The sequence below is a fragment of the Engraulis encrasicolus genome, unplaced genomic scaffold (assembly GCF_034702125.1).
Source record: "Engraulis encrasicolus isolate BLACKSEA-1 unplaced genomic scaffold, IST_EnEncr_1.0 scaffold_51_np1212, whole genome shotgun sequence".
Classification (NCBI taxonomy): domain Eukaryota; kingdom Metazoa; phylum Chordata; class Actinopteri; order Clupeiformes; family Engraulidae; genus Engraulis; species Engraulis encrasicolus.
The window spans coordinates 372,264-394,763 of record NW_026945830.1 but is presented as its reverse complement, the minus strand read 5'-3'; the positions used below and the strand labels follow the sequence as shown (position 1 = coordinate 394,763).

Here is a 22,500-nt window from a genome sequence, read left to right as displayed (position 1 = left end):
ACGCACACCCAGACGCAGACATACACACACACACGCGCGCGCACACACACACACACACACACTTTCATGCATTTTTATTCCTTAGACAAGAGTCTTATTTTACTTGGTATTTATCAAGCTAGTTACTTCTCATCATGTATTTTATACTCCTTTTTATCATATATTTAACAATCTATTCTTATTTAGTACCCCTGTCACTTTATGTGACACCATGTCTCTTTGATAGGATGCACTAGGTCACTTTTGGTATTATCCATATTTTCATTGTGGGTTGCTTGTATGTTATGTGTGTCCTATGTCCTGAATGTTTTGTATGAGCGAAGCTCACTTTACTGCAAATCAAATCTACCCTTGGGTACCAATAAAGTAATCTAATCTAATCTATGCATACATACGCACACACAAAAACTAGAGCACAGGCATCCCTGTCTCGCTAGCTGTCCAGGAAAAATACCACAGATACCACTTCAAAGAAAAAAGGAACAAATAAACAAAGAGGAACGTAATGGGAAAAAAAATGGAAATGAAATAGAAAAGAAAAAAAAATCTTGAAGCTGAGTTGACATCAAATGTTTTGTGCGACGTTGCTACAAAGTTTTGTGACCGTTTAACGACCCCATCTAACAACGACAACGCATCTAACGACCCTCGAAAAGTTGCTATTATATAAGAAAACAGGTGACACACATAATAATAATAACAACAAACGACAACCGAAAAAAGCAGACAAAACATAAAATGCACACATTTGAAGAGACGCACATTTAAGGACAAGGAAATGAGGACAAGGTAGTTTGAGGCACACAAGACTACAGGTCAACGGAGGAAGAGGAGGAGATCACAGGGTGAAAGGTCAAAGTAGGAACACAGTAAAAAAAAAAAAATGTAATGTTAATTCCAACACTTGCAGAGTAGTGTGGGACTGAATACACCCCAGAAGATGTCAAATCGACTCCCTAAGTGTTGAATTAACACTGCGTTTTTACTGTGTAGGAGGAGCAGAGAGGAGGGAGAAGGACTCCAACATGTACTTCAGGCCGTGTCTGAATGAGCACTCGTTCACTACACACTACACTACACAGGGCACAGGTTTTGCCTTTACTTTGCTCCGTTCGTAGTGTCTTTGGAGGTTCTCATTCCTGAGAAAACAAGCCACGTTACCTAAAACGGCGTTCAGGTTGTGAGCAACTGGACTCCTCTTTGGAGCTTTAACATTGACCTCTGCACCTTGTTAAGCTTGAAGAAGCCTGGCTGCTTACAACTAAATGCCTTTCAACTCCTCCAGGACAAATGATCTGGCTGAATGAGGATGTACACTTCCAAGTTCCCCACAGAGTGCACTATGTAGTGAGTGAGTGGGCGTTTGGGACGCGGCCATACAGCACTGCAGGAGGACCACCCTGGACCACAGGAGGAGAAGAGAGGAAGAGTGGGAGGACTCATGAATGGAGGAGAAATGAACGAGGGATGAAGTCACAGCAGGAAGGAGGGGAGGGGAAATGGAGGAGAGGAAAGGAAAAAAAGAGGGAGAAAGAGAGAAGAGGAACAGAAGGGTGAGGGGAGAAGAGAGAAACAAGGGAAGGAAATTCAGGAGGAAAATGAGTAATAAAAATCAGGGGCCTATACTACAAAGCTGGTTCAGGATAAGTTATGGTTAAGTTAAGAGATAAATCATCTAATACAAGAGCTTTTCTTAAAAACAATCAGGAACTTAACTTAACTTTTAATATCCAGAAGCAGCTTTGTAGTATAGGCCCCAGTTGGAGAAAAGGGAAAGTAACAAAGGGCAGGAGAAGGATAACAGGATAAAAGGAAACAATAGGGAGGCAGGAGGAGAGGAGAGGTGAGGAGAGGCGAGGCGAGGCGATGAGAACACACTGACCTGAGTCAGATCTGGGATGTCCCCCTGATCAATCCCAACTTGCTGTGTCACAAATCCAAACAAAAAAACAAACAAACGAAAAACAAAAAAGGACATACCAAAACAAACAAACAAACAAACAGAACGGACATGACAAACGAAAAAACAGGAGGAGGAGGAGGAGGAGGTGGGAGGAGGAGGAGGTGGGTGGAGGGTGGAACAGTAGGTGGGGAGGAGGGGGGGGACAGAGAAATGAACATAAAACATAAAAGAAAAAAAACAAAACATAAAATGATCATTACTTCATGCAAGTGTCAGTGAAATGAAAGTATAAACTGAAGCATGGCATGGGATAGACAGCTGTGGCAGCAGGCAGGCGGGCCCTGTATGCAATGCACTGATGATCATACACACATACGTACACACATACACAGAGGCGGAGGACATCACGGGTTCAGGAAGATTGCAAGTCCTGCCGCGTATTTGCTCTTGCCCAATTCACTGGACCAACTCATCTTAGATCCCGAGGTGGGGGTATTCCAAAGATGGTTTTAAAAGTGCACTGTGTAGGATGGTGGCCAAATTTGGTACTGCAACTATGCTGCTCATGAAACGGTGCTGCCTATTGCCAAATTTGATCTTTTTTATAAATATTTACTAAATCAGAAAGTAATATTTATTTGCATGGCCAAAGTACAGTCAGTCTTGCAGCTAAAAATGTCTTTTTCTGGAAATTCAAAATGGCGGACCTCATGGAGAAGACCCACCTTTTTGTGGAAAGTGCAATTTTTCCAATCATAATGAATACTTAGAATGTGATGGTGATTAGATGGTAGTATTTGTGAAAAAAGGTAATATTTGTGAATGGGCAGCATGGATTCTGGAAGGAAACTGCTTAGTGCACCTTTAAGTGATAAACCTGGCTAAATTCGCCTGAAGAGAGTAGTAAACATGCGAATAGATAGCCTGCCGGTATCAGTTAGGTAAGAAAATGAGGAATCCAGGCTGCTTTATCAGCTGATTTACGGCTACCTCCAGGTTAACTTGAGCTGGTTTGCTACAGAACCACCTTCTTGGAACACCTCACAGGAAAATAGTGGAATTGAGTGTGTTAAAAGCACAAGCAAGACAGCATACGTGGCAGGACTGTTAAGTTTCTCAACCCGGTTCTGTTTCCGTCTCTGAATACACACAAACCAGGATGAGAGTGGGTGGTGGTTGGCTGGTTTGTTCCGGACAGGTGATGACCACTCAACAAGACAGTTCAAAAGCACTTTCAGACAAACGGTAAATTAAAAGTAAACAAATCATAATAACAAAATACATAATACATAGACAACAAACAGACCAAAAAAACATTTATTTTTGATTTCAAGAGTTCAAATCCATGCCAACTTCTTTTATTTTCTCCCTCCAAGCAAACTGAAATGAAAGTAAAATAGGTTGGAGACTATTTTCACCCCCTTGGTGTTATTCTGCAAGTATATATTTTAGTGCATTCGTACATTCTGTACAACTTTCGAAGACCCTTCAAAAAAAAGTGAAAGTGCTGCTGACATCAATTGTGACCTGTCTGAACGGGGGAGACAAAAGCAACCTCACAAGAAACAAAGTAGGAGGGCGGGTGACAAGAGAGGAGGAGGAGGAGGAGGAGGAGGAGGAGGGGAGAGGAGGATGAGTGGAGGGGGAGAAAGAGGGGAGAGGAGGAGGGGAGAGGAGGATGAGGGGTAGGGGGAGGAGGAGGGGAGAGGAGGAGGGGAGAGGAGGGGGAGGAAGAGGGGAGAGGAGGAAGACAGCAAATCACTATGGGTCCCCTGGAGCTCTAACAGGGCGGTGAGGAAGAGTAGGATGGAGCTATCCATAACTGTCACAGTTATAGAGGGGAGAGAGAGAGAGAGAGAGAGAGAGAGAGAGAGAGAGAGAGAGAGAGAGAGAGAGAGAGAGAGAGAGAGAGAGAGAGAGAGAGAGAAGGGGAGAGACGGCGTAATTGAAGAGAGAGGAAAGAGATGTGTGGGGTATAGATAGGGAGACTGGGAAAAAAACAGAAAAGACAATGAAGGAAAGAAGAAGAGGGAAAATGAGAGGGTTGAAGTAAGAGAATGTGGGGTGGAGAGAGAGAAAGGCAGAGAGAGAGAGAGAGAGAGAGAGAGAGAGAGAGAGAGAGAGAGAGAGGATGAAAGAGACAGAGGGAGATAGAGATGTTCTGAAGAGAGAGAGGAGGGGAGTGACAGCATAAGAGAGCGGAGGAAGAGAGTATGAAAAATGATATGAACGCCGCAAAAGAAAATGGAACTGCAGGAAGACAGACGAAAAGGGGTAGAAGCAGAAGGGATAGAGGGGAGAACATTTGGAGAGAGAGAGAGAGAGAGAGAGAGAGAGAGAGAGAGAGAGAGAGAGAGAGAGAGAGAGAGAGAGAGAGAGAGAGAGAGAGAGAGAGTGATGGAGAGAAAGATGCATATAAAAATAGGGAGAGGGGGGGAGATGGATGTTGATGGTAAAGGGAAAAGGGAGATCGGGGTAAACACATGAAAGAGACAGATACAGAGAGAAAGGCAGGAGGAGGAGAGAGAGAGAGAGAGAGAGAGAGAGAGAGAGAGAGAGAGAGAGAGAGAGAGAGAGAGAGAGAGAGAGAGAGAGAGAGAGAGAATGCAAAAAAGAAGACAGACAGAGTGTGATGGAGCGGTGGGAAAACTCTACATCAGCAGGGACTCCAAACAGCATCATCTCCCCATGACGGGATATTTTGAAACGTCTGGGAGAGGAGAGTGACACGCTAGTGCAGCGAGAGAGAGAGAGAGAGAGAGAGAGAGAGAGAGAGAGAGAGAGAGAGAGAGAGAGAGAGAGAGAGGGATGGGGAGAGGGGGAGAGAGAGAGATGGCGAGAGGGACAGAGAGAGAGAGAGAGAGGGACAGAGAGAGAGAGAGAGAGAGAGGGACAGAGAGAGAGAGAATGATGGAGAGAGGGAGAGGGGCAGAGAGGGCAGAGAGAGAGAGAGAGAGAGAGAGAGAGAGAGAGAGAGAGAGAGAGAGAGAGAGAGAGAGAGAGAGAGAGAGAGAGAGAAAGGGGGGGTTGGGGGAGAGGGGCAGAGAGAGAGGGGGGGGGCACTACAGCAGTGAGAGAGAGAGAGGGGGGAGAGGGACAGAGAGATGGAGGGAGAGAGAGAGAGAGGGGGACAGAGAGAGAGAGCGAGAGAGAGAGAGAGAGAGAGAGAGAGAGAGAGAGAGAGAGAGAGAGAGAGAGAGCGAGAGAGCGAGAGAGGGACAGAGAGATAGAGGGAGCCCCCACGGGAGGGGACAGCGGCGACTTAAGAAGCCCCCTTAGAGGAGATTAGTCTGAATATAAACACAGATATGCAGACATGCTTGATCTCAGAGCAGGACACTCACCCACTAAGGGGACACATGGGGTCGAGGGATGGTGTGTGTGTGTGTGTGTGTGTGTGTGTGTGTGTGTGTGTGTGTGTGTGTGTGTGTGTGTGTGTGTGTGTGTGCGCGCGCGCGCGTCTGTATTTCTGTGTGTGTGTACGTGTTTGAGATGGGCGGGCGGTGGGTGTGTGTGAGTCTGTGTGTTTGTGTGCGTGCGTTTCTGTGTGTGTGAAGGTGTTTGAGATGGGCGGGCGGTGGGTGTGTGTGAGTGTGTGTGTTTGTGTGCATGCATTTCTGTGTGTGTGTACGTGTTTGAGATGGGCGGGCGGTGGGTGTGTGTGTGAGTGAATGTGTGTGGGGGTTGTATTTGGTGACTCAAGGGAAGAGAGATAAGTGTGTTTTGGTGAGGGAGGAGGATCCCAAAATAAAATAAAATAAAAAAGGGAATGGCTTGAAACACATTTAAATGGATTAGTGTGGACGCCCGCCCGCGCGCACACACGCGCACACGCCACTCCCGAAGCCTCTACTGGGGGACCAGTGGGGTGATGGAGGTGCGATGGAGAGGGTATAAAGCTGGGGTAGTGCAGTGCTTCTCAACGGGGGCTCCACAGCCACCCAGGGGGCATCAGGGAGCCCTAGGGGAGCATTGGGAAGGGTACAGTTGAGAGGGTGGGAGGTGAGTTGTCATTGAGGGGCATTAGTGCATTTGATTTTTTTAATACTAAGGAGGGCGTTGGCAGGCTTTTGCTGAGATCAAGGGGGGTGTTGGAATGCTTATAATGAGGTCAGAGGGGCGTTTGTTCAAAAAAGGTTGAGAACCACTGGGATAGTGGGTGAGAAGAGATAAGTGAGGAGCAGAGGCAAGGAAGGTACAGTACGTACGTATGTAAGGAAAAGGGGGAATAAATTAAAATATTAACATTATGAGGAACATAAGATACTATTTAGTATATATTATGTATATAGTCTATCTAATTTTGTTTAATGTATACAATATTTTTAATTTATATAATTAATATATTGCTATATTGGTACATTGTGACTTTTTTCCTTCCAAAGATTATGTATACATGCATACTATAGGTATTGTGTACACGTGCATACACACGTGTTCTCATGAGCTAAACCCAATGGCTACAGAGGGCTGAGCAGCATAGGAAGAAGAAACAGTAACTCTATAGGCAGGCTGTGTGAAGGAGATATAAAAGACAGGGGGGACACGGAAGGAAGGAAGGAGAGATGGATGGAAGAAGAGGAGAAGAAAAAGGGAGGAAGGGAGGGATAGAAGAAGGGAAGAAAGGGAAGAAAGGGAGGCTTGGGGCCGGAGATTAGAGAGAGCCACTGGGTGGATCTGGGATATCCTCAGCTGCCCTGCTCCATAACTCATCCTACTGCCCACAGCTCTCAATGGCACGCTGGCATCAGAGAGAGTAGAGAGAGAGAGGTTCCATTGGCCCATTGTTTCCTGGTTCTATTATGGCCCCCCTTAGGCAGACCTAGGCAGACCTAAGGACTGTTCTTTTCATTGTAGGAACATTATGACACGCCCCTTTAGGCAGACCGGAACCTGGTCGCGTTAGGTGCCCATAAAAACCTATTATGTTGGCATATCTCTATAGAATATCTCTGCTGGCATGCTGAGGCACTAATACCGGCATATTTATATTGTAACTAAAGGAATCATTTACATTGTGTTATGTTGTCACTTCTAAACCCATTAAGGAGCGTCTGCAGCATCTGTGCACATCTACATACCTTAAACAACGTTGGCAATTCTGTTAAATGTTTTTATACCTGTTAGGTGTTAATGGGCTTTACAGCTTGATTACATATTACATCTAAAACATTTGAGCGCACCACCAGATTTTTGTTTCTATTATTTCAAGTATTATTGGAATTATTACTAATATTGTTTTACCCCCTTAAGATACAAGGTTAAAAATTGCGGTTGACCAAGTCGTAGAGCATTACTAAAGGCCCTGGGGTGCATTTCTCGAAGGCGTAGTTGTTAGCAGTTAGCAACTTGGGTAGTTACCAATGGGAAATTGCACCACAACCAACAATGTAGCTACCGTAGTTAGCAACTATGCTTTCGAGAAATGCATCCCTGGCCTGCGTTATGTCATAGTAGTGTAGTACAATGGTAGTTAACGTTTCAATGACCACCAGTGCTCCACTGGTGGAACGGTGTGCATTATGCGACTACAACATGGCATCCACTTTAAAGTATGGGTGGAAGTGATGGCCTCTATAGTTCTGCATCATTAATCACGCCACTAGACTGGGTCCTCCGTGACACTCCTGCTGGCATTGCTAATATCATACTTCCTCAACGTCTCTGACCTACCGAGAGTGGAAATATAGGTTGTGCTTATAGCACCATATGGCTGTCCTTATGATGGATATTGTTAAAAGACGCGTTCCCAGCCTTTCCTCTGCACAGGTTTTTATTATTATTATTATTTAAAGATATAGTGAATGTTACCAACTACATTTTAAACAGTGCGTTCATGTATTGTATATTTGAAGTTGTTTTACTTGTAAGCTTGTTGAAAGTGCAATTGATCAGAGAGAGAGAGAGAGAGAGAGAGAGAGAGAGAGAGAGAGAGAGAGAGAGAGAGAGAGAAAGAAAGAGAAAAAGAGAGAAAGAGAAAGGGAAAGGGAATGAGAGAGAGATGTCCTGGTCTTCAGATGGCTCATCATATCCTCCTTACCCGCTGCACCTGAGAACTTGCATAAACTCCACTCAGGTGAGCGTTAGCTTGACATAACAACAAAGGATGCCATTTTCTATACAAATAAACGACCTAAGGCTTATCTACGAAAACAAACGTTGAAAACCTTGTTTGAATAAAACCAATGTCTTATGAGAGGAGAACCATGGTCAGATTTCTGTGTGAACAAAACATGAATACTCTTCAGGTTCAAAGTAAAATAAAATAAAAATCAAGTGAAAAAAAACACAACTCAAGAAACCAAATTATAAAAATGTATAAATAAATAAATAGACATATGCATAATAAGTTGACTGTCTGCATCGTGTACCTCAGCCACTTTGAGAAACTCAGAGAGCTTGGTCATCCTGTAGAGAAACTTCTTGTAGATGTCCAGGGCATCTTTACACTGGTTCTTCTTCATGTCAAAGTACTTCTCTGCAGATGGAGAGGAGAGGAGAGGAGAGGAGAGGCAGAGGAGAGGAGAGGATGAAAGGAGAGAAACAGATACATGTAAATTTTGAAATTGTGAATCTTTTTCACAAAAAAAGGAGGATAGGGAAAGATTAGAATGGTGGGCAGAATAGTAAAAGTAACATTATGAACCAGCCATTTTGAAATTCAAAAACATTCACATTCAAATTAAAGTGTTGAATGCAACCAATGGTCCAAAGAATGTCTGAAACGTGAGCAATAAAAATGCAAGTGTAATAGACGGTCGGTTGGCAGAAGGATTTTTGTCACAAAAAAGTACACACAGAAAAAAAGAAAAGGCAAAGGCATGACTGCCCCCTCATACATTTGGCCTGGCCAGGGAAATGAAATAAAACTGCGGTAGTGATTTAGCCCTGTCAAGGACAGTTGAACACACTGGCAGGCCAGCGAAGACACATTTAAAAACGGCACTGCTGTGAAATGACCTGGCTCTGTCTCCAATGAATGAGTAAAATCGAGTAGCTAAACTTTAATAATACCATAGGGAAATGAATAAGGTCTGCAGCAGCAAACATGCTGTATTATACACAGTACACAGATCCAACAAATCAGTCAGCGGTAACAAGTTCACATCTCCATCTTTCGCAGCATACTTTTCAACTTTGACAGCAAACGTGGAATCTGTCAATGCTGCACATTCACAAATGTTACCTTTTTCACAAATACTTAAGTACCACCATGAAATTCTAAGTATTCTTTATGACTGGGGAAATTGCACTAAACATGAAAAGGTGGATCATTAGGTAGACATTTTTAGCTGCAAGATGTGTTGAACTCTGGTCATACTAGTAAATGTTAGTTTATTAATGAGTAATATGAAAATGTCAAATTTTGCAATGGGCAGCACAGTTTCAATGAGCAGCATAGTTGAAATACCTACTCTGTCCACAATCCTACACAGTGCACCTTTAAAGGGACACTGTGTGAGATTTTTAGTTGTTTATTTCCAGAATTCATGCTGCCCATTCACTAATGTTACCTTTTTCATGAATACTTACCACCAGCATCAAATTTTAAGTTTTCATTATGACTGGAAAAATTGCACTTTTCATACATGAAAAGGGGGATCTTCTCCATGGTCCGCCATTTTGAATTTCCAAAAATACCCATTTTTAGCTGCAGAAATGACTGTACTTGGACCATACTAGAAAATATTTGTTTAATACTTAGTAAACTTTCATGTAAAGATCAAATTTGGCAGTAGGCAGCCCAATTTCAATAAGCAGCATAGTTGCAGTACCTTTTTTGACCATTTCTTGCACAGTGTCCCTTTAAGCATACTCATGCAATGCATTATGGGTAGAATGAATGCTGTTGAACTATGTTAAGCTTTGACATTGTTGGTGCAACATTGCTGAACTATTCTGGACTTGAATACTTAGCGTGTACTGTGACCCATCTTACCATGAACCCCCTTCTCTCTCACTACTGATGTGGGGCAGCCGTGGCCTAGTGGTTAGAGAGTTGGTCTTTCAATCTAGGAGTTGCCGGTGTTCTGTCGAGATGTGTTGCCTCGTCGAGATGAGCGACCGGTCGCCCTATTCGATAGTGGTGTTCTATCGATTTGCGATGCCTCATCTAAATGAGCGACCTTGATTTTCCGCGGAAGGCGTTTCAATCGGTCCACGTAGGACTGTTTTAATAACCATAACTTTGTTTATTTCACGGACAGTGGTGTGCAATCGTTCGTGCGGAGTTTAATAAGAACGTGCGGCTGCTGTGCTGACCACTACAAACCGTGAGCCTCTCGTTTGAGTAGGCCTAGTCCTAAGTTAAGAAACGTGCCATATGAAAGAGAGTTGAGTTTGCGCAAATACTGGAGAAAGCGTTTGGGATCAGGGCCTGGGGTTGTTTAATGCAGTCATTTGCTGTTGGTTTGGTTTCAATGCGACGTGGGCTCGCAAGGTAAATTGCCACATGAACTCATGTGCTATGGGGATAAACTAGCGCTGTTTAGATATTCCCACATAGCAGAGCGTATTGTGGCTTTGTTTTGGCAGATGTCTGTCTTTTAATGACCGGACTCATATTTTCATAACATCCCCACCATGCATATTCAGGCATTTTACAATGCAGTCGATTCAAATTCTTGAGTGAAAAGGGTGGAGGGAGCATTTTGACAGCTCAATCAGAGGTGGCGATTTTTTCCATTTTGCAATGAGAACGCCTCCTCTACATAAATAGTCTTTTCTGATCGATGTTACAATGTTCGAGGCTGAGTGTGTGAGCGATTACGGTTAGGCAACAAAGTAGCAAATGTTCGAGGCCACGCTATTTCGCAGATTTTCCAATGATCTGCTGGATGATCCACGCTATTTCCCGTTTTCCCCCAGGGGATATATCGTAACTTTCAGTCCATGACAGTCGGTGGACAAGCTATAGGCTAACTAGACTATGATGACTGGTGGTAACCTCAGGAGGACATAGGCTACAGTTTGAGTCACTGAAGTTGACAGTCTCATGGGATCCTATCCTATCGTAACTTGCAGTCTCACAATTCGATGGGCAATCACCCGCGAAAACCACCGCGAGGGTGTGCGCATGCGTGCGCATGCTCAGTAGCGAAGAGAATCACATCTCGACGGGTCGCTCATATAGACAGGACACCGGTTCAAATCCCCCCCTGACCTCTCCCTACATCTCTATCCATGGCTGAAGTGCCCTTGAGCAAGGCACCTAAGTGCTGCTTTAAATAAATGAAAGTCGCTTTGAATAAATAAGCGTAATGTAATGTAATGTAATAATGTAATGCAATGTAGTACTACTACTTTTTCACAATGCACTGTATAGGATGGCAGCAGTAGTTATTGTAACTATGCTGTTCATTGCAACTGAGTTGCATGAAGCCAAATGTGATCTTTTCACGAAAATATACTAAGTAATAAACTAATATTTACTAGTGCCGTAAGTGCAGCTACAAATATCGGACATGGAGCAGATCCACCTTTTCATCATGTGTGAAAATATTTCCACTCATAATGAATACTTAGAATTTGATGGCGGGGGCCGCTGTGGCGCAGTGGACTAAGCCCCCCACACTTGGGCTTGGCTGCCCTTGGGGACCCAGGGTCATTTCCCAACCCTGCCCCATCTCTCTCCACACTCGCTTCCTGTCACACCTTCACTGTCCTATCCGAAATAAAGGCCCAAAAAGCCCATAAAATATCTTAATGAATACTTAGAATTTGATGGCGGAGAACCTCTGTCTTTTTCATGTCCTGCATCATGTGTCTGTTTTGCAAGTGGAGAGAGGTGAAGCTTCAAATAAACAAGACAACAAGGCAACAGGAAATGCTGAAAGGAGCTGGTAAGCTACCGTTGCTTATGGGGACATCATGATTGAAAGCAGAAGGAGAACTGCGGTGTACTACATTAGAAACGAATGCTCAGGTTTTGCGTCACTATGAGTCAACGAAAGGCCAGGGGACTTCATCACAGAGGTGTGGCTCCAAAATAAGACAACAAGATAACAGGAAATGCTGAAAGGACCTGGACCTCATTTCTCAACAGTGCTGTTACTAACCAGTTAGTAAGTTAGCAGGTCGCCAATGGGAAATTGCATTGCGACCCAGTAAGTAACAACACTGTGGAGAAACGCACCCCTGATAAGCTACCGTTGCTTATGGCAGTGTTTCCCAACCAGGGGTACGTGTACCACTAGGGTTACGCGAGCACAATGCAGGGGGTACTTTGAATTTTTTTATTTTAACAAATGTATGGAGCATAGTAACATTGGATTAGAAAAAGTGATGTAAACATGAGTTAGGGGGTACTCATGGCACTACGAAAAGGGTTAGGGGGTACACAAAACCAAAAACGTTGGGAAACATTGGCTTATGGGGACACCACGAAAGCAGAAGAACTGCGGCGCCGGCGTACATTAGAAACTAACTAATGCTCAGGTTTTGCGTCACTGTCAGCCAACTTGAGGCCAAGGGACTTCATTTGGCACTATTGTAGTCCCATCACAAAACCTGACAGCACAATTCACCATCTTAACTTGCATAGGCACTGCAGCTAAGTGAAGCTAGGCCAGTACAGTATATCCCAAGGTCTTTGCTTTTACATATGAACACAGGATTCACCCGCCACCCCCCCTCTTTTCAAGCGTTCAACTGTTACCAAAAGCCTTCCAACTAGGCCTTCATATTTCCCAGGGTTTTCAGTTGTGTGAAAACTCAAGACTTGTAAAAGAAATAATACAAAAAAGACAGATTTCCACCCAACCACCCAACATCTGCTTTTATACATTTCACTTTTACCAGAACTCAGCAAAAAGTTTTAGGAACCAGGAGCTTGACAGTGTGTGTGTGTGTGTGTGTGTGTGTGTGTGTGTGTGTGTGTGTGTGTGTGTGTGTGTGTGTGTGTGTGTGTGTGTGTGTGTGTGTGTGTGTGTGTCTGTGCAAGTCTGTCTGTGTGTGTGGTGCATGTGTGTGTGTGGTGCATGTGTGTGTGGTGTATGTGTGTGTGCGTGCGTGTATGTGAATGCACATTTCAAAGAATAAAAATGGGGAAGCTTGTGGTTGGATGGTGGGAGAGTTAGAGTTAGCACAGCACAGCAGAGCAGAGCAGAGAGCTGAGGTATTTATATGCTGTGACTGCTGGCAGTGTTCCTCTCTGGTCCACACAGAGACCACAAGCTATGACTGAGGAGATCAGTGTGTGTGAAGGCAGGTGCCAAGGGGGATACGGAGAAGTGTGTGTGTGTGTGTGTGTGTGTGTGTGTGTGTGTGTGAGAGAGAGAGAGAGAGAGAGAGAGAGAGAGAGAGAGAGAGAGAGAGAGAAAGACAGAAAGAGAGAGATTCAGTGTGTCTGTATTTGTCAGCATGATTGTAAGTGAGTGAATCAGTGTGTGTGTGTGTGTGTGTGTGTGTGTGCGTGTGCATGTTTATGTGTGTGTGTGTGTTTGAATGGCTCTAAGACCAAGTGATTCAGTGTATTTGCATTCATCAGTGACTCTCTCTCGCTCTGTGGAAGTGTGTGTGTGCGTGTGTTTGATTGAATGTGTCTAAGAGCGAGTGATTCAGTACATTTGTTTGTGTGTGTGTGTGTGTGTGTGTGTGTGTGTGTGTGTGTGTGTGTGTGTGTGTGTGTGTGTGTGTGTGTGTGTGTGTGTGTGTGTGTTACCCAGCAGGTTGATGACTCCCTCGTTGTAGGCGGCAAAGAGGCGGATGGAGTCTTTGAAGAGCAGCATGAAGGCAGCGTTGATCACGCCATTCGTCAGCTCGTTGGGGTTCGCCTACACACACACACACACACACACACACACACACACACACACACACACACACACACACAGACATGAAGAGACACACACACACACACACACACACACACACACACACACACACACACACACACACACACACACACACACACACACACACACAGAGACACACACACGGAGACACAAAAACACACACACACACAAACACACACACACACACACACACACAAAAACACACACACACACACAGAGACAAGCAGACCCAACAGACACCCACACACACCCACACCCACACCCACACACACACCGCAGCAGAAGACAGAAAGCCGCACACACACACACACACAATCGCACACACACACAATCGCACACACACACACACACACACACACACACACACACACACACACACACACACACACACTCACACACACACACACACACACACACACACACACACACACACAAAGATGGAAATACCCATTTGAGCCCAAGTACTTCATGTAAATCTCCATGCCCCAGTGTGTGTTGTGGCACGTCCTCATCTCTCAGCCTGAATATGTCAGCGTAAGAACGCAGTCGTTTTTGGGTCGGGTGCTGACATCCAAAAACACTTTTTTTAGCTTTTACCAGACAAAAGTGTCAGACAGTTGAAGGAGGTAGGTCCGCACAATGCCAATAAGCTTTAAAAAGCAACGACCTTCAAAGATCCAGGGTGATCAAAACATTGCTTTTTAAATTAGTCTCCCATAGAGATTAATGAAAAATGGCGATTTTGTTCTGGTTTCCAGGTCCACTCCATACCTCCACCGCCCCCTCACTTTAGACTAGAGATGCACCGGATCCTGATTTTTAGGATCCTGCCGGATACCGGATCCACTGCTTAAGATCCTGCCGGATCCGGAACCGGATACCAGATCCTACGAAAGGGTTGAAACACATAGCCTACTCACACACGTGGGCCCTTTTTATCACGTTGGCTCAAACTATTTTGACTTAAAAGCCTCGGCTACCGGATCCTGGATCCTGGAACCGGATCCGGATAGTCTGAAAAACCCCTATTATCCTGCCGGATCCGGAACCGGATCTTGGATCCTGTACATCTCTACTTTAGAATGGAACGTAGAGCGTCCCTCTATTTTCAAGTCAGTGGTAGGGACGCAGGGAAGCAAAATGAGCGAAGCCAAATTCAGTGTTCCATTCTGACGGCTCAACGGTCAAAACGGCTAATCAAATCTATCGATGCCTTTGTCTTGTGGATTTAATTGGGCGCCGGTAGCTAAATTTCATCATCTAAAAAAATCTTCATTTGCATAGGATTAAACTAATTACAACATTTTCGCCTCATCGGTCTTTGCCTCTCTTTGCTCCTGTTAACTTGCCTGATGGGAACGAATGGCCAATTTACTTGCAATGCACCTCTTCTAGTGTAAGGAGTCTGCTTCCCTAAGGATAAGGCAGATTGATAGGAGTGTTGTTTTGGGTTGAAGGTGGTAAGTCTGCACACAGCCAATAAGCTCCAAAAAAATAAACTTTTTAAAAAGCAACGTTTCGATCACACTGGATTTTCATCAGTGTTTCCCAACCAGGGGTACGTGTTCCACTAGGGGTACGTGTACACACTGCAGGGGGTACTTGGAAAATGTAATTTTAACAAATATGTCAAGCTCAGTTACATTGGGATAGAGAAAACGATACAGAACTTGACTTGACTCATGGCACACCGAAAAGGCTTGGGGGTACACAAGGCAAAAAAGGTTGGAAAACACTGACCACTCATTCACCCGCCAGGGGCAGGGCACCCAAAGGTGTCGATCAAATAGACAGGCAGAGCTATAGGAGTGATCACTAGGGTTGTTGCCCTACAATTTCAGAACGCAGTATAATTCAAAATGGCAAACTGAGAAAAAAGGCTTTAAAGTTTCCTTTCTGGCCACGCAACTGTGTTGGAGGTAAAGTGGTGATGACACTTCCATATAATAACAAAAAAAAAAAAAAACATTACTCATTACTTTTTAGCTGAAAAATCATTATACTGCGTTCTGTTGTGGTATTACTGTCTGCACCAAAACCACGGTGTCAATGGAGAAGATATACTGCGTTCTTGGCTAGTAAGACGTAACCTCCTAAAACCAAAAAGGGCAGTATAATCGTTTTTTATCGATTTTTTCTGAAACGGGACCAAGTTGGACCAAAAAAATTTAACACAAGAAAAAGAAGGTTTTTCAAAGCCAATTTCCGGTCTAAACCCATTTTCGACAATTTTCAAGATACTGCGTTCTGATATTGTAGGGAAGTATAGGAGTGACCATCACTAGGGGCTGTGTCAGAGTGAGTGTTCTCTGGCTCTCATGTCAACCATGCCTGGGTCTAATCGCGGGCCGAGCCCCTGCTTTGATACCTGACCGTGGAAGTCCGGGTTGGAATCCCTGTGGTGCAACAGTCCTACCCTTCCACACAAATACTGACACAGACATTTAACAGCACAAAACGCTCATTTTATAGGTGCACACACAAAAACACAAACAGACACACACAGACACGCAAATACAAACACATGGAAGAGACACACAAGTGCAAGACACAGGCAAAGATGATACACACACACACAGGGCCGGATTAAGATGGTCTGGGGCCCCTAGGCTACAGGGCCCCTAGGCTACAGGGCCCCCCAGAGGACATGTCATTTCATGACAAACTTACATAGACAGTGTCATAATTACAAGGCAGGAATCAAGGAAACGTGAATACCAACTGTACTCTACACCACAGATGATTTCTTCCAATATTGCATCTAGTCAGAATTCTGCTATTTTTGACTTTTCACCAATTAGGGGCCCCCTGTCAGGTAGGGCCCCCTAGGCTGCAGCCATATCTAGCCTGTGCATTAATCCGGCCCTGCACACACAGACACACAGACAAACACACACACACACACAGACACAGACACAGACACACACACAGTACCTGGAAGTCTAGCAGTGCGTCCAGCTGGTTCTGAATGATGGGCAGCGTCTTGATCAGCTTCTCTGTGTTCATGGTCCGCATCACGCCGTCAATACTGCAGCACACACACACACACACACACACACACACACACACACACACACACACACACACACACACGCACACACGGACGGACACACACACACACACACAAACGTACACACACACACACACACACACGAACAGGCACGCACGAATGCGCACGCACACACACACACACACACACACACACACACACACACACACACACACACACACACACACACACACACACACACGCACACACACACGAACGCACACACACACACACACGCACGCACGCACATAAACATCATCAGGGTGGGGTTTTCTTCTTTCTTTCTTCTTGTTTGTTCTTGTCTTGGTGTTTGGGCTCATAATTCAGTTTAAGTTTTCTGGGGCGATAACACAGTGTTCCAGACAACACTCCCCACAGTGAAGGCACGGCACAGCAGGGTCTCCGACGGCACACACACGCGCAAACACACACTCTTTCTCTCTCTCTCTCTCTCTCTCTCTGACACACACACGCACACGCACGCACGCACGCACGCACACACACACACACACACACACACACACACACACACACACACACACACACACACACACACACACAGCAGGCCTTCCTACTGAAGGGCAATGCAGGGCTTTATATCGCTAGGGATGCCAGGGACCCAGACTGTTCTCCAAACACACACGCATACACGCACACACGCACACACACATGCACTTGTTTTTGTTAACTGTGGGGACTTTCTATTGACTCCCATTCATACCTGAATAAATCATATTGACTGCAACTGGGCCCACAACTAACCCTAACCCTAACCTGTCAGTAATAAAATGTTCTTTGTTTTAGTTTTTTGTACATTTAGTTACTGATTACAACAAAAAAGACCAAGAAAAACACTGTTGAATTTGTGGGGACTGCTATTTGGTCCCCAAAAAGGACCCTTTGTATCCTAATGGGAACCTTTGGAGCTCACATACTGTAGGTACATACACACACACGCACGCATTCGCACAAGCGCACGCACGCACACACGGTCGTGAGAAAGTTTTGAATTGCTTAGCTAGTGCCTATACAACAAGAGGAGAATTCCCAAGAGGTCGCAATTAGAACCAATTAGTGTGCGTGCGTGCGTGCGTGCGTGCGTGCGTGCGTGCGTGCGTGCGTGCGTGCGTGCGTGCGTGCGTGCGCGCGCTATCCTACCCTCTCTTCATCTTGGTGAAGTCCACGGCCACTAGTCTGTAGGAGAGAGCCTTCTCATTCAGGTAGCGGCTGTAGCGACGGATGAAGGTGGACATGTCATAACCTGAAGAAAGTGGGGGGGTGTAGAGAGAGGGGGGGGTGCAGAGAGAGAGGGGGGGGGGTTGTAGAGAGAGGGGGGGTGTAGAGAGTGAGAGAGAGAGAGAGGGGTGTGTAGAGAGAGGGGGGGTGTAGAGAGAGGGGGGGGGGGGTGATAGTCACTCATAGGTGCTAATACAAACCATGTCATTGTGTGATACAATATACAGTAAAGGGGGACAATTACCTGAGGAGGAGAGGGAGAGAGAAAGAAGAGAGAGAGAGAGAGAGAGAGAGAGAGAGAGAGAGAGAGAGAGAGAGAGAGAGAGAGAGAGAGAGAGAGAGAGAGAGAGAGAGAGACAGAGACACAGAGACACAGAGAGAGAGAAAGGGTCACTGTCATTGTGTCATACAATATAAAGGTGGACATGTCATTACCTGAAGAGGGGAGGGGGAGAGAGAGAGAGGGAGAGAGAGAGAGAGAGAGAGAGAGAGGGAGGTAGAGAGGGGGTCATTCCTAGGGGCTAATACACACCATGTCTGTGTGATGCAATTTAAAGGTGGACATGTCATAGCCTGGCCAGGAGAGAGAGGTCATGGCGGGGCAAAACTACAAATGGCATCACTGTTTGATACAATATCAATCAATCTGGCTTTCAAGTCAATATAAGGGTGTAAGTGAGCGTGAGCAATTTTCCGATTTAAAGCGGAATTGCGGTTGAATTTGTGACATTCAGTTTGTGCATTGTGATGGAGTGGCCATCACTAGGGCTGTGGGTTCACTCTGACGGTCATGCCAACGAGCCTGCCTCTTTGATGTAGCAGTTTAGAGCAGGGCAACTCTACTCCCCCTCGATACATGCAAAAGTCATGTAAACTCTTCATTCATTCCGAATGTGGCTGTGTGGTTGAAATATTCCGATTGCAGAATGCTGTTCCACACATGAAAACACAATACTCCTGAATTTATTTTTGAACAGAATACTGATAATATTCCGTCTAAAGCCGGAACAGTCTGTGCATGTAACTATGCTCAATGTCATAAACAGGAGAGATAAGGATGGGAGTGGAGTGGAGTAGAGTAGAGGAGAGGAGGAAGGGTGAGGGGGGGGGGGAGATGTGGAGCGTGGTCAGTCCAAGCTTACACACAAATGTGTGATAGCGTACAAAAGTGAACATGCCCTAACCTGCAATCAGGGAAGATGGTGGGAGATAGAGATGAGGGCGATAGAATAAGATGTATGAACTTGAAGGTAGAAAAGGTTGATCAATCAAAGGGTATGTGTGGTGCTATTGTGTGATACAGTACAGCAGTGGTTCCCAAACTGGGGGTCGCAGACTGTAGGGGGGCCGCGGACAAAAGGAACTTGTATTTACGTGTATGGTTAAAAGCTGTATTTGCTGTCTGGTGGATTTCTAGCAATATTAGCGGACAAACTATTAATGGGAAATTTAGCAATATTAATTGGCAAAACAAATTGCCTTGAGCGAAATCCATTGCTAAGCTAAGCCTATGGTGTGTGTGTGTGTGTGTGTGTGTGTGTGTGTGTGTGTGTGTGTGTGTGTGTGTGTGTGTGTGTGTGTGTGTTTTGAAGTCCCAAAAGGGACTCCCCGCTGAAAAAGTTTGGGAACCACTGCACTACAGTATGAAAGTGGACATGCCATAACGTGTAGAAGGAAGAGTAGACTTAGAGTAGATATGGGGGAGAGACGAGGGTAGCCGTAGGGGTAACTGGAGTGGGGAGGTCAGTCATGGTAGAGATGTGAAGCACAATTGGTGCCATTGTCGAGAAAGGGACCAAAAAGGAGATGTGCAACACAGGAGAAAAAGAAAAAATGAAAGAAAATGGCATGGATAGATGGAGTCAGCAAGACACAATTGGATAATATAATGTAGGCCTATGTTTGCAAATAGTGCACCCATTGTATTGTTGTCACATTTTTGTATTATTATCAGATTTAATCCTTTGGTGTTTTTTTTTAGCTTAACAACAATTCCTCTCCAGGGACTACAGATGAAAATTAGCCTTATGGCTATAGTCTGGCTCAATTGTATGTTGTGCACTGTCCCTGTCAAATAAACAATAAATGAAATGATAGACAAAGAGAGAGACAAACAGAGATGGACAAACAGAGGCAGAAGGTCTACGCCTGGCGTCTCCAACTATTTTTCCCCACGGGCCAAATTACGTTGCACATGAGGCTAATGAGGGCCAAACAAATCGTCCGCCCATATGGCCACTTATATGTTTTTATCTTTTTGCAACTTCATGGCGGGCCGGATCTGGACCGCGGGCCGCCATTTCGAGACTACTGGTCTACGACAAGAGTAAAAGCAGGGACAAAGACACAGAAAGACTGCAGTTATATGCGGAAGGATGCGCACACATCCAAATGGACTTTTCTGCAGTCACCAGTAAGCCTGTCACGATATACGATAAGTCAATAAATCGGACGATAACTTTTTACAAGAACGATCACTTTTCTGGCCCCGATAAGTAACGATAAGTTATTTGCGTGATGTTTTGTTTTCCCTCTCTCCCTTTCTCTACCGTAGCCGTAAGACTACTGATGGCGCGTTATAGGCCAACGCAGCGCAATGGCGCTTAAATGTTGGTGTAATTTTAAGTTTCAGTGCAGTTCTGGTTGGAAAAAAGTGCATTGATCTGGCTACTTGCGTCTTTGAAATAGAACGCTGGTGTTCCCGCGCGTCGCTTATAAGCCTTGACAAAGAGTCAGCGCTAGAGACTAGGAGCGCAATGTTCTTCCAGTCTCAGTCAGCGCATCTGCAACGTTCCTCATAGAGGAGGACGAACAGCTCCAACACGGAAGCAAATGTTCATTTTGAAACATGCGCAGCAACCCAATATCCACGACGAAGACGTGTTTGTGCAAACATGAAATAGTGGTACCGTCGCGACAAACTTGCTCTGAGGCTGTTATTTTAAACCTCGCCGAGTTTCCACTATTATTTCAATGCGCCTCCTACCCAGACGTTCGTTGTCTGTTCTTTTTGTGATTTTCGCTATATTTCTTGTTTATTTAGACCTAACAATATGAGTAGGCAGTCCGCAAGCAAATCATGAAGATAAGATTTGTGGATTTAAATCTGTCACACCAGGAGAATGTGAACGGTTGAGTGCGCTACAGGGGAAACATAGGAATGGCGACTCATAACTCATAAGAATCAATGTATGGGCGTTCATAAAGGACTTTAAAGTGCGCAGAATTGCAACTTGTTCCAGTCAAGGGTATCGGAGAGAGAGAGAGAGAGAGAGCTGCCTGCACCTGGAACTTGTGCGTTCATGCTCTTTTGCTTTTTGCTGATGTTGAAATGCCTTTAACAGGGCTGATTTGGGTTTTGACTGACAATTAGCTAGTAACAACGTGCATTTGTTTGAAATAAGCTGTCTAAGTAATAATTTGTGAATTAACAATACCCCACCAGTAGGTTATTTTACATCACACCATGGATAGGCCTATAAGCCATTCAGTGTGCTTGAGAAAGATAAATAACAGAAAATGTTAAAGAAAGACTATATAACTTACCCTAATAATAAATACAAAAAAAGCCTATTTAGAGCCTATTGTGCTCCATGAGGATGTATTTAAAAACATATATATATCCCCCGCCGTGATGCTTTAAAAATGTGAAGAGGTGTAGTCACATTTTTATCGCATTTTTACGTCATTATATTGTTTGACACATTTCTTCTTGGAGCAGGCGTCAATCTTAATTATTTAAACCTCTGAGTCTGCTGGCCCAAATGTTAAATTCAATGTTTCAAGAAGGAGGCCGCACCTTGCATAGCAGTGTTTTTTATTGCACATTATATTGTTTGAAAATGGCGAGAGAGACAATATTATCGATTATCGCAATAATTTCTTGTTATCGTTATCGTCTGGCAAAAATTGTTATCGTGACAGGCCTAGTCACCGGACAATAGTGTCAGACAGTTGAAGGCGGTAGGTTTGCACAGTGCCAATTGTGAACCAAAAATCAACGTTATTTAATTAAAACCTGCAACGTTGCGATCACCCTGCATGCACGTTCGTCAGGCATATGGGCAACAGGAAGAAGCTGTGTCCTCAACCTGACAAACAAACAAAATCCAGAAAGACTGCGCCAGAGGCGAACACAGATGAAGATAGAAGGAGGATGAGAGACAGAGTCTCCGAGATGGAACAAGAAAAAAAAAAGACAGACAGATGGACGTTCGTCAGTCATGTGGGTAACTGTCTAACAAACAATCTAACAAATAAACCCAGAAAGAGTGTGCCAGCCAGAGACGAAGACGGAAGGAGGTCGAGAGACAGGGTGAAGAAAGAAAACAAAGAGGACAAGAAAGAGAACAAGAAAGAAAAGATAGAGGGATGGAGAAGAAGAGGAAAAAAAGAGAGAGGGATGAACTCACCTTGCAACGCTCCCTTGTCTAGGAAGTTGTTGAGGTTGAACAGCGTGTTCCTGGAGGCCAGATACTGGATGAAGCGCTGTGAGACGGAGAGAGAGAGAGAGAGAG

The 22,500-nt window shown here is 44.7% G+C and overlaps 1 protein-coding gene across 13 annotated transcripts in view; it reads right to left on the bottom strand.

Moving 5' to 3' along the window:
- Positions 1–22,500, bottom strand: part of si:ch211-200p22.4 (phosphatidylinositol-binding clathrin assembly protein) — a 173,373-nt gene that overhangs the window by 76,085 nt on the left and 74,788 nt on the right. For all 13 annotated transcript variants that reach the window (XM_063193687.1, XM_063193685.1, XM_063193686.1 and 10 more), the window contains exons 3-8: positions 22,396–22,471; positions 17,906–18,008; positions 16,633–16,726; positions 13,566–13,677; positions 8,275–8,381; positions 1,883–1,924 (exon numbers count right to left, since the gene is read on the bottom strand). In XM_063193687.1, the coding sequence (XP_063049757.1) occupies positions 1,883–1,924; positions 8,275–8,381; positions 13,566–13,677; positions 16,633–16,726; positions 17,906–18,008; positions 22,396–22,471 (534 nt within the window). The remainder of the gene's footprint in view (positions 1–1,882; positions 1,925–8,274; positions 8,382–13,565; positions 13,678–16,632; positions 16,727–17,905; positions 18,009–22,395; positions 22,472–22,500) is intronic.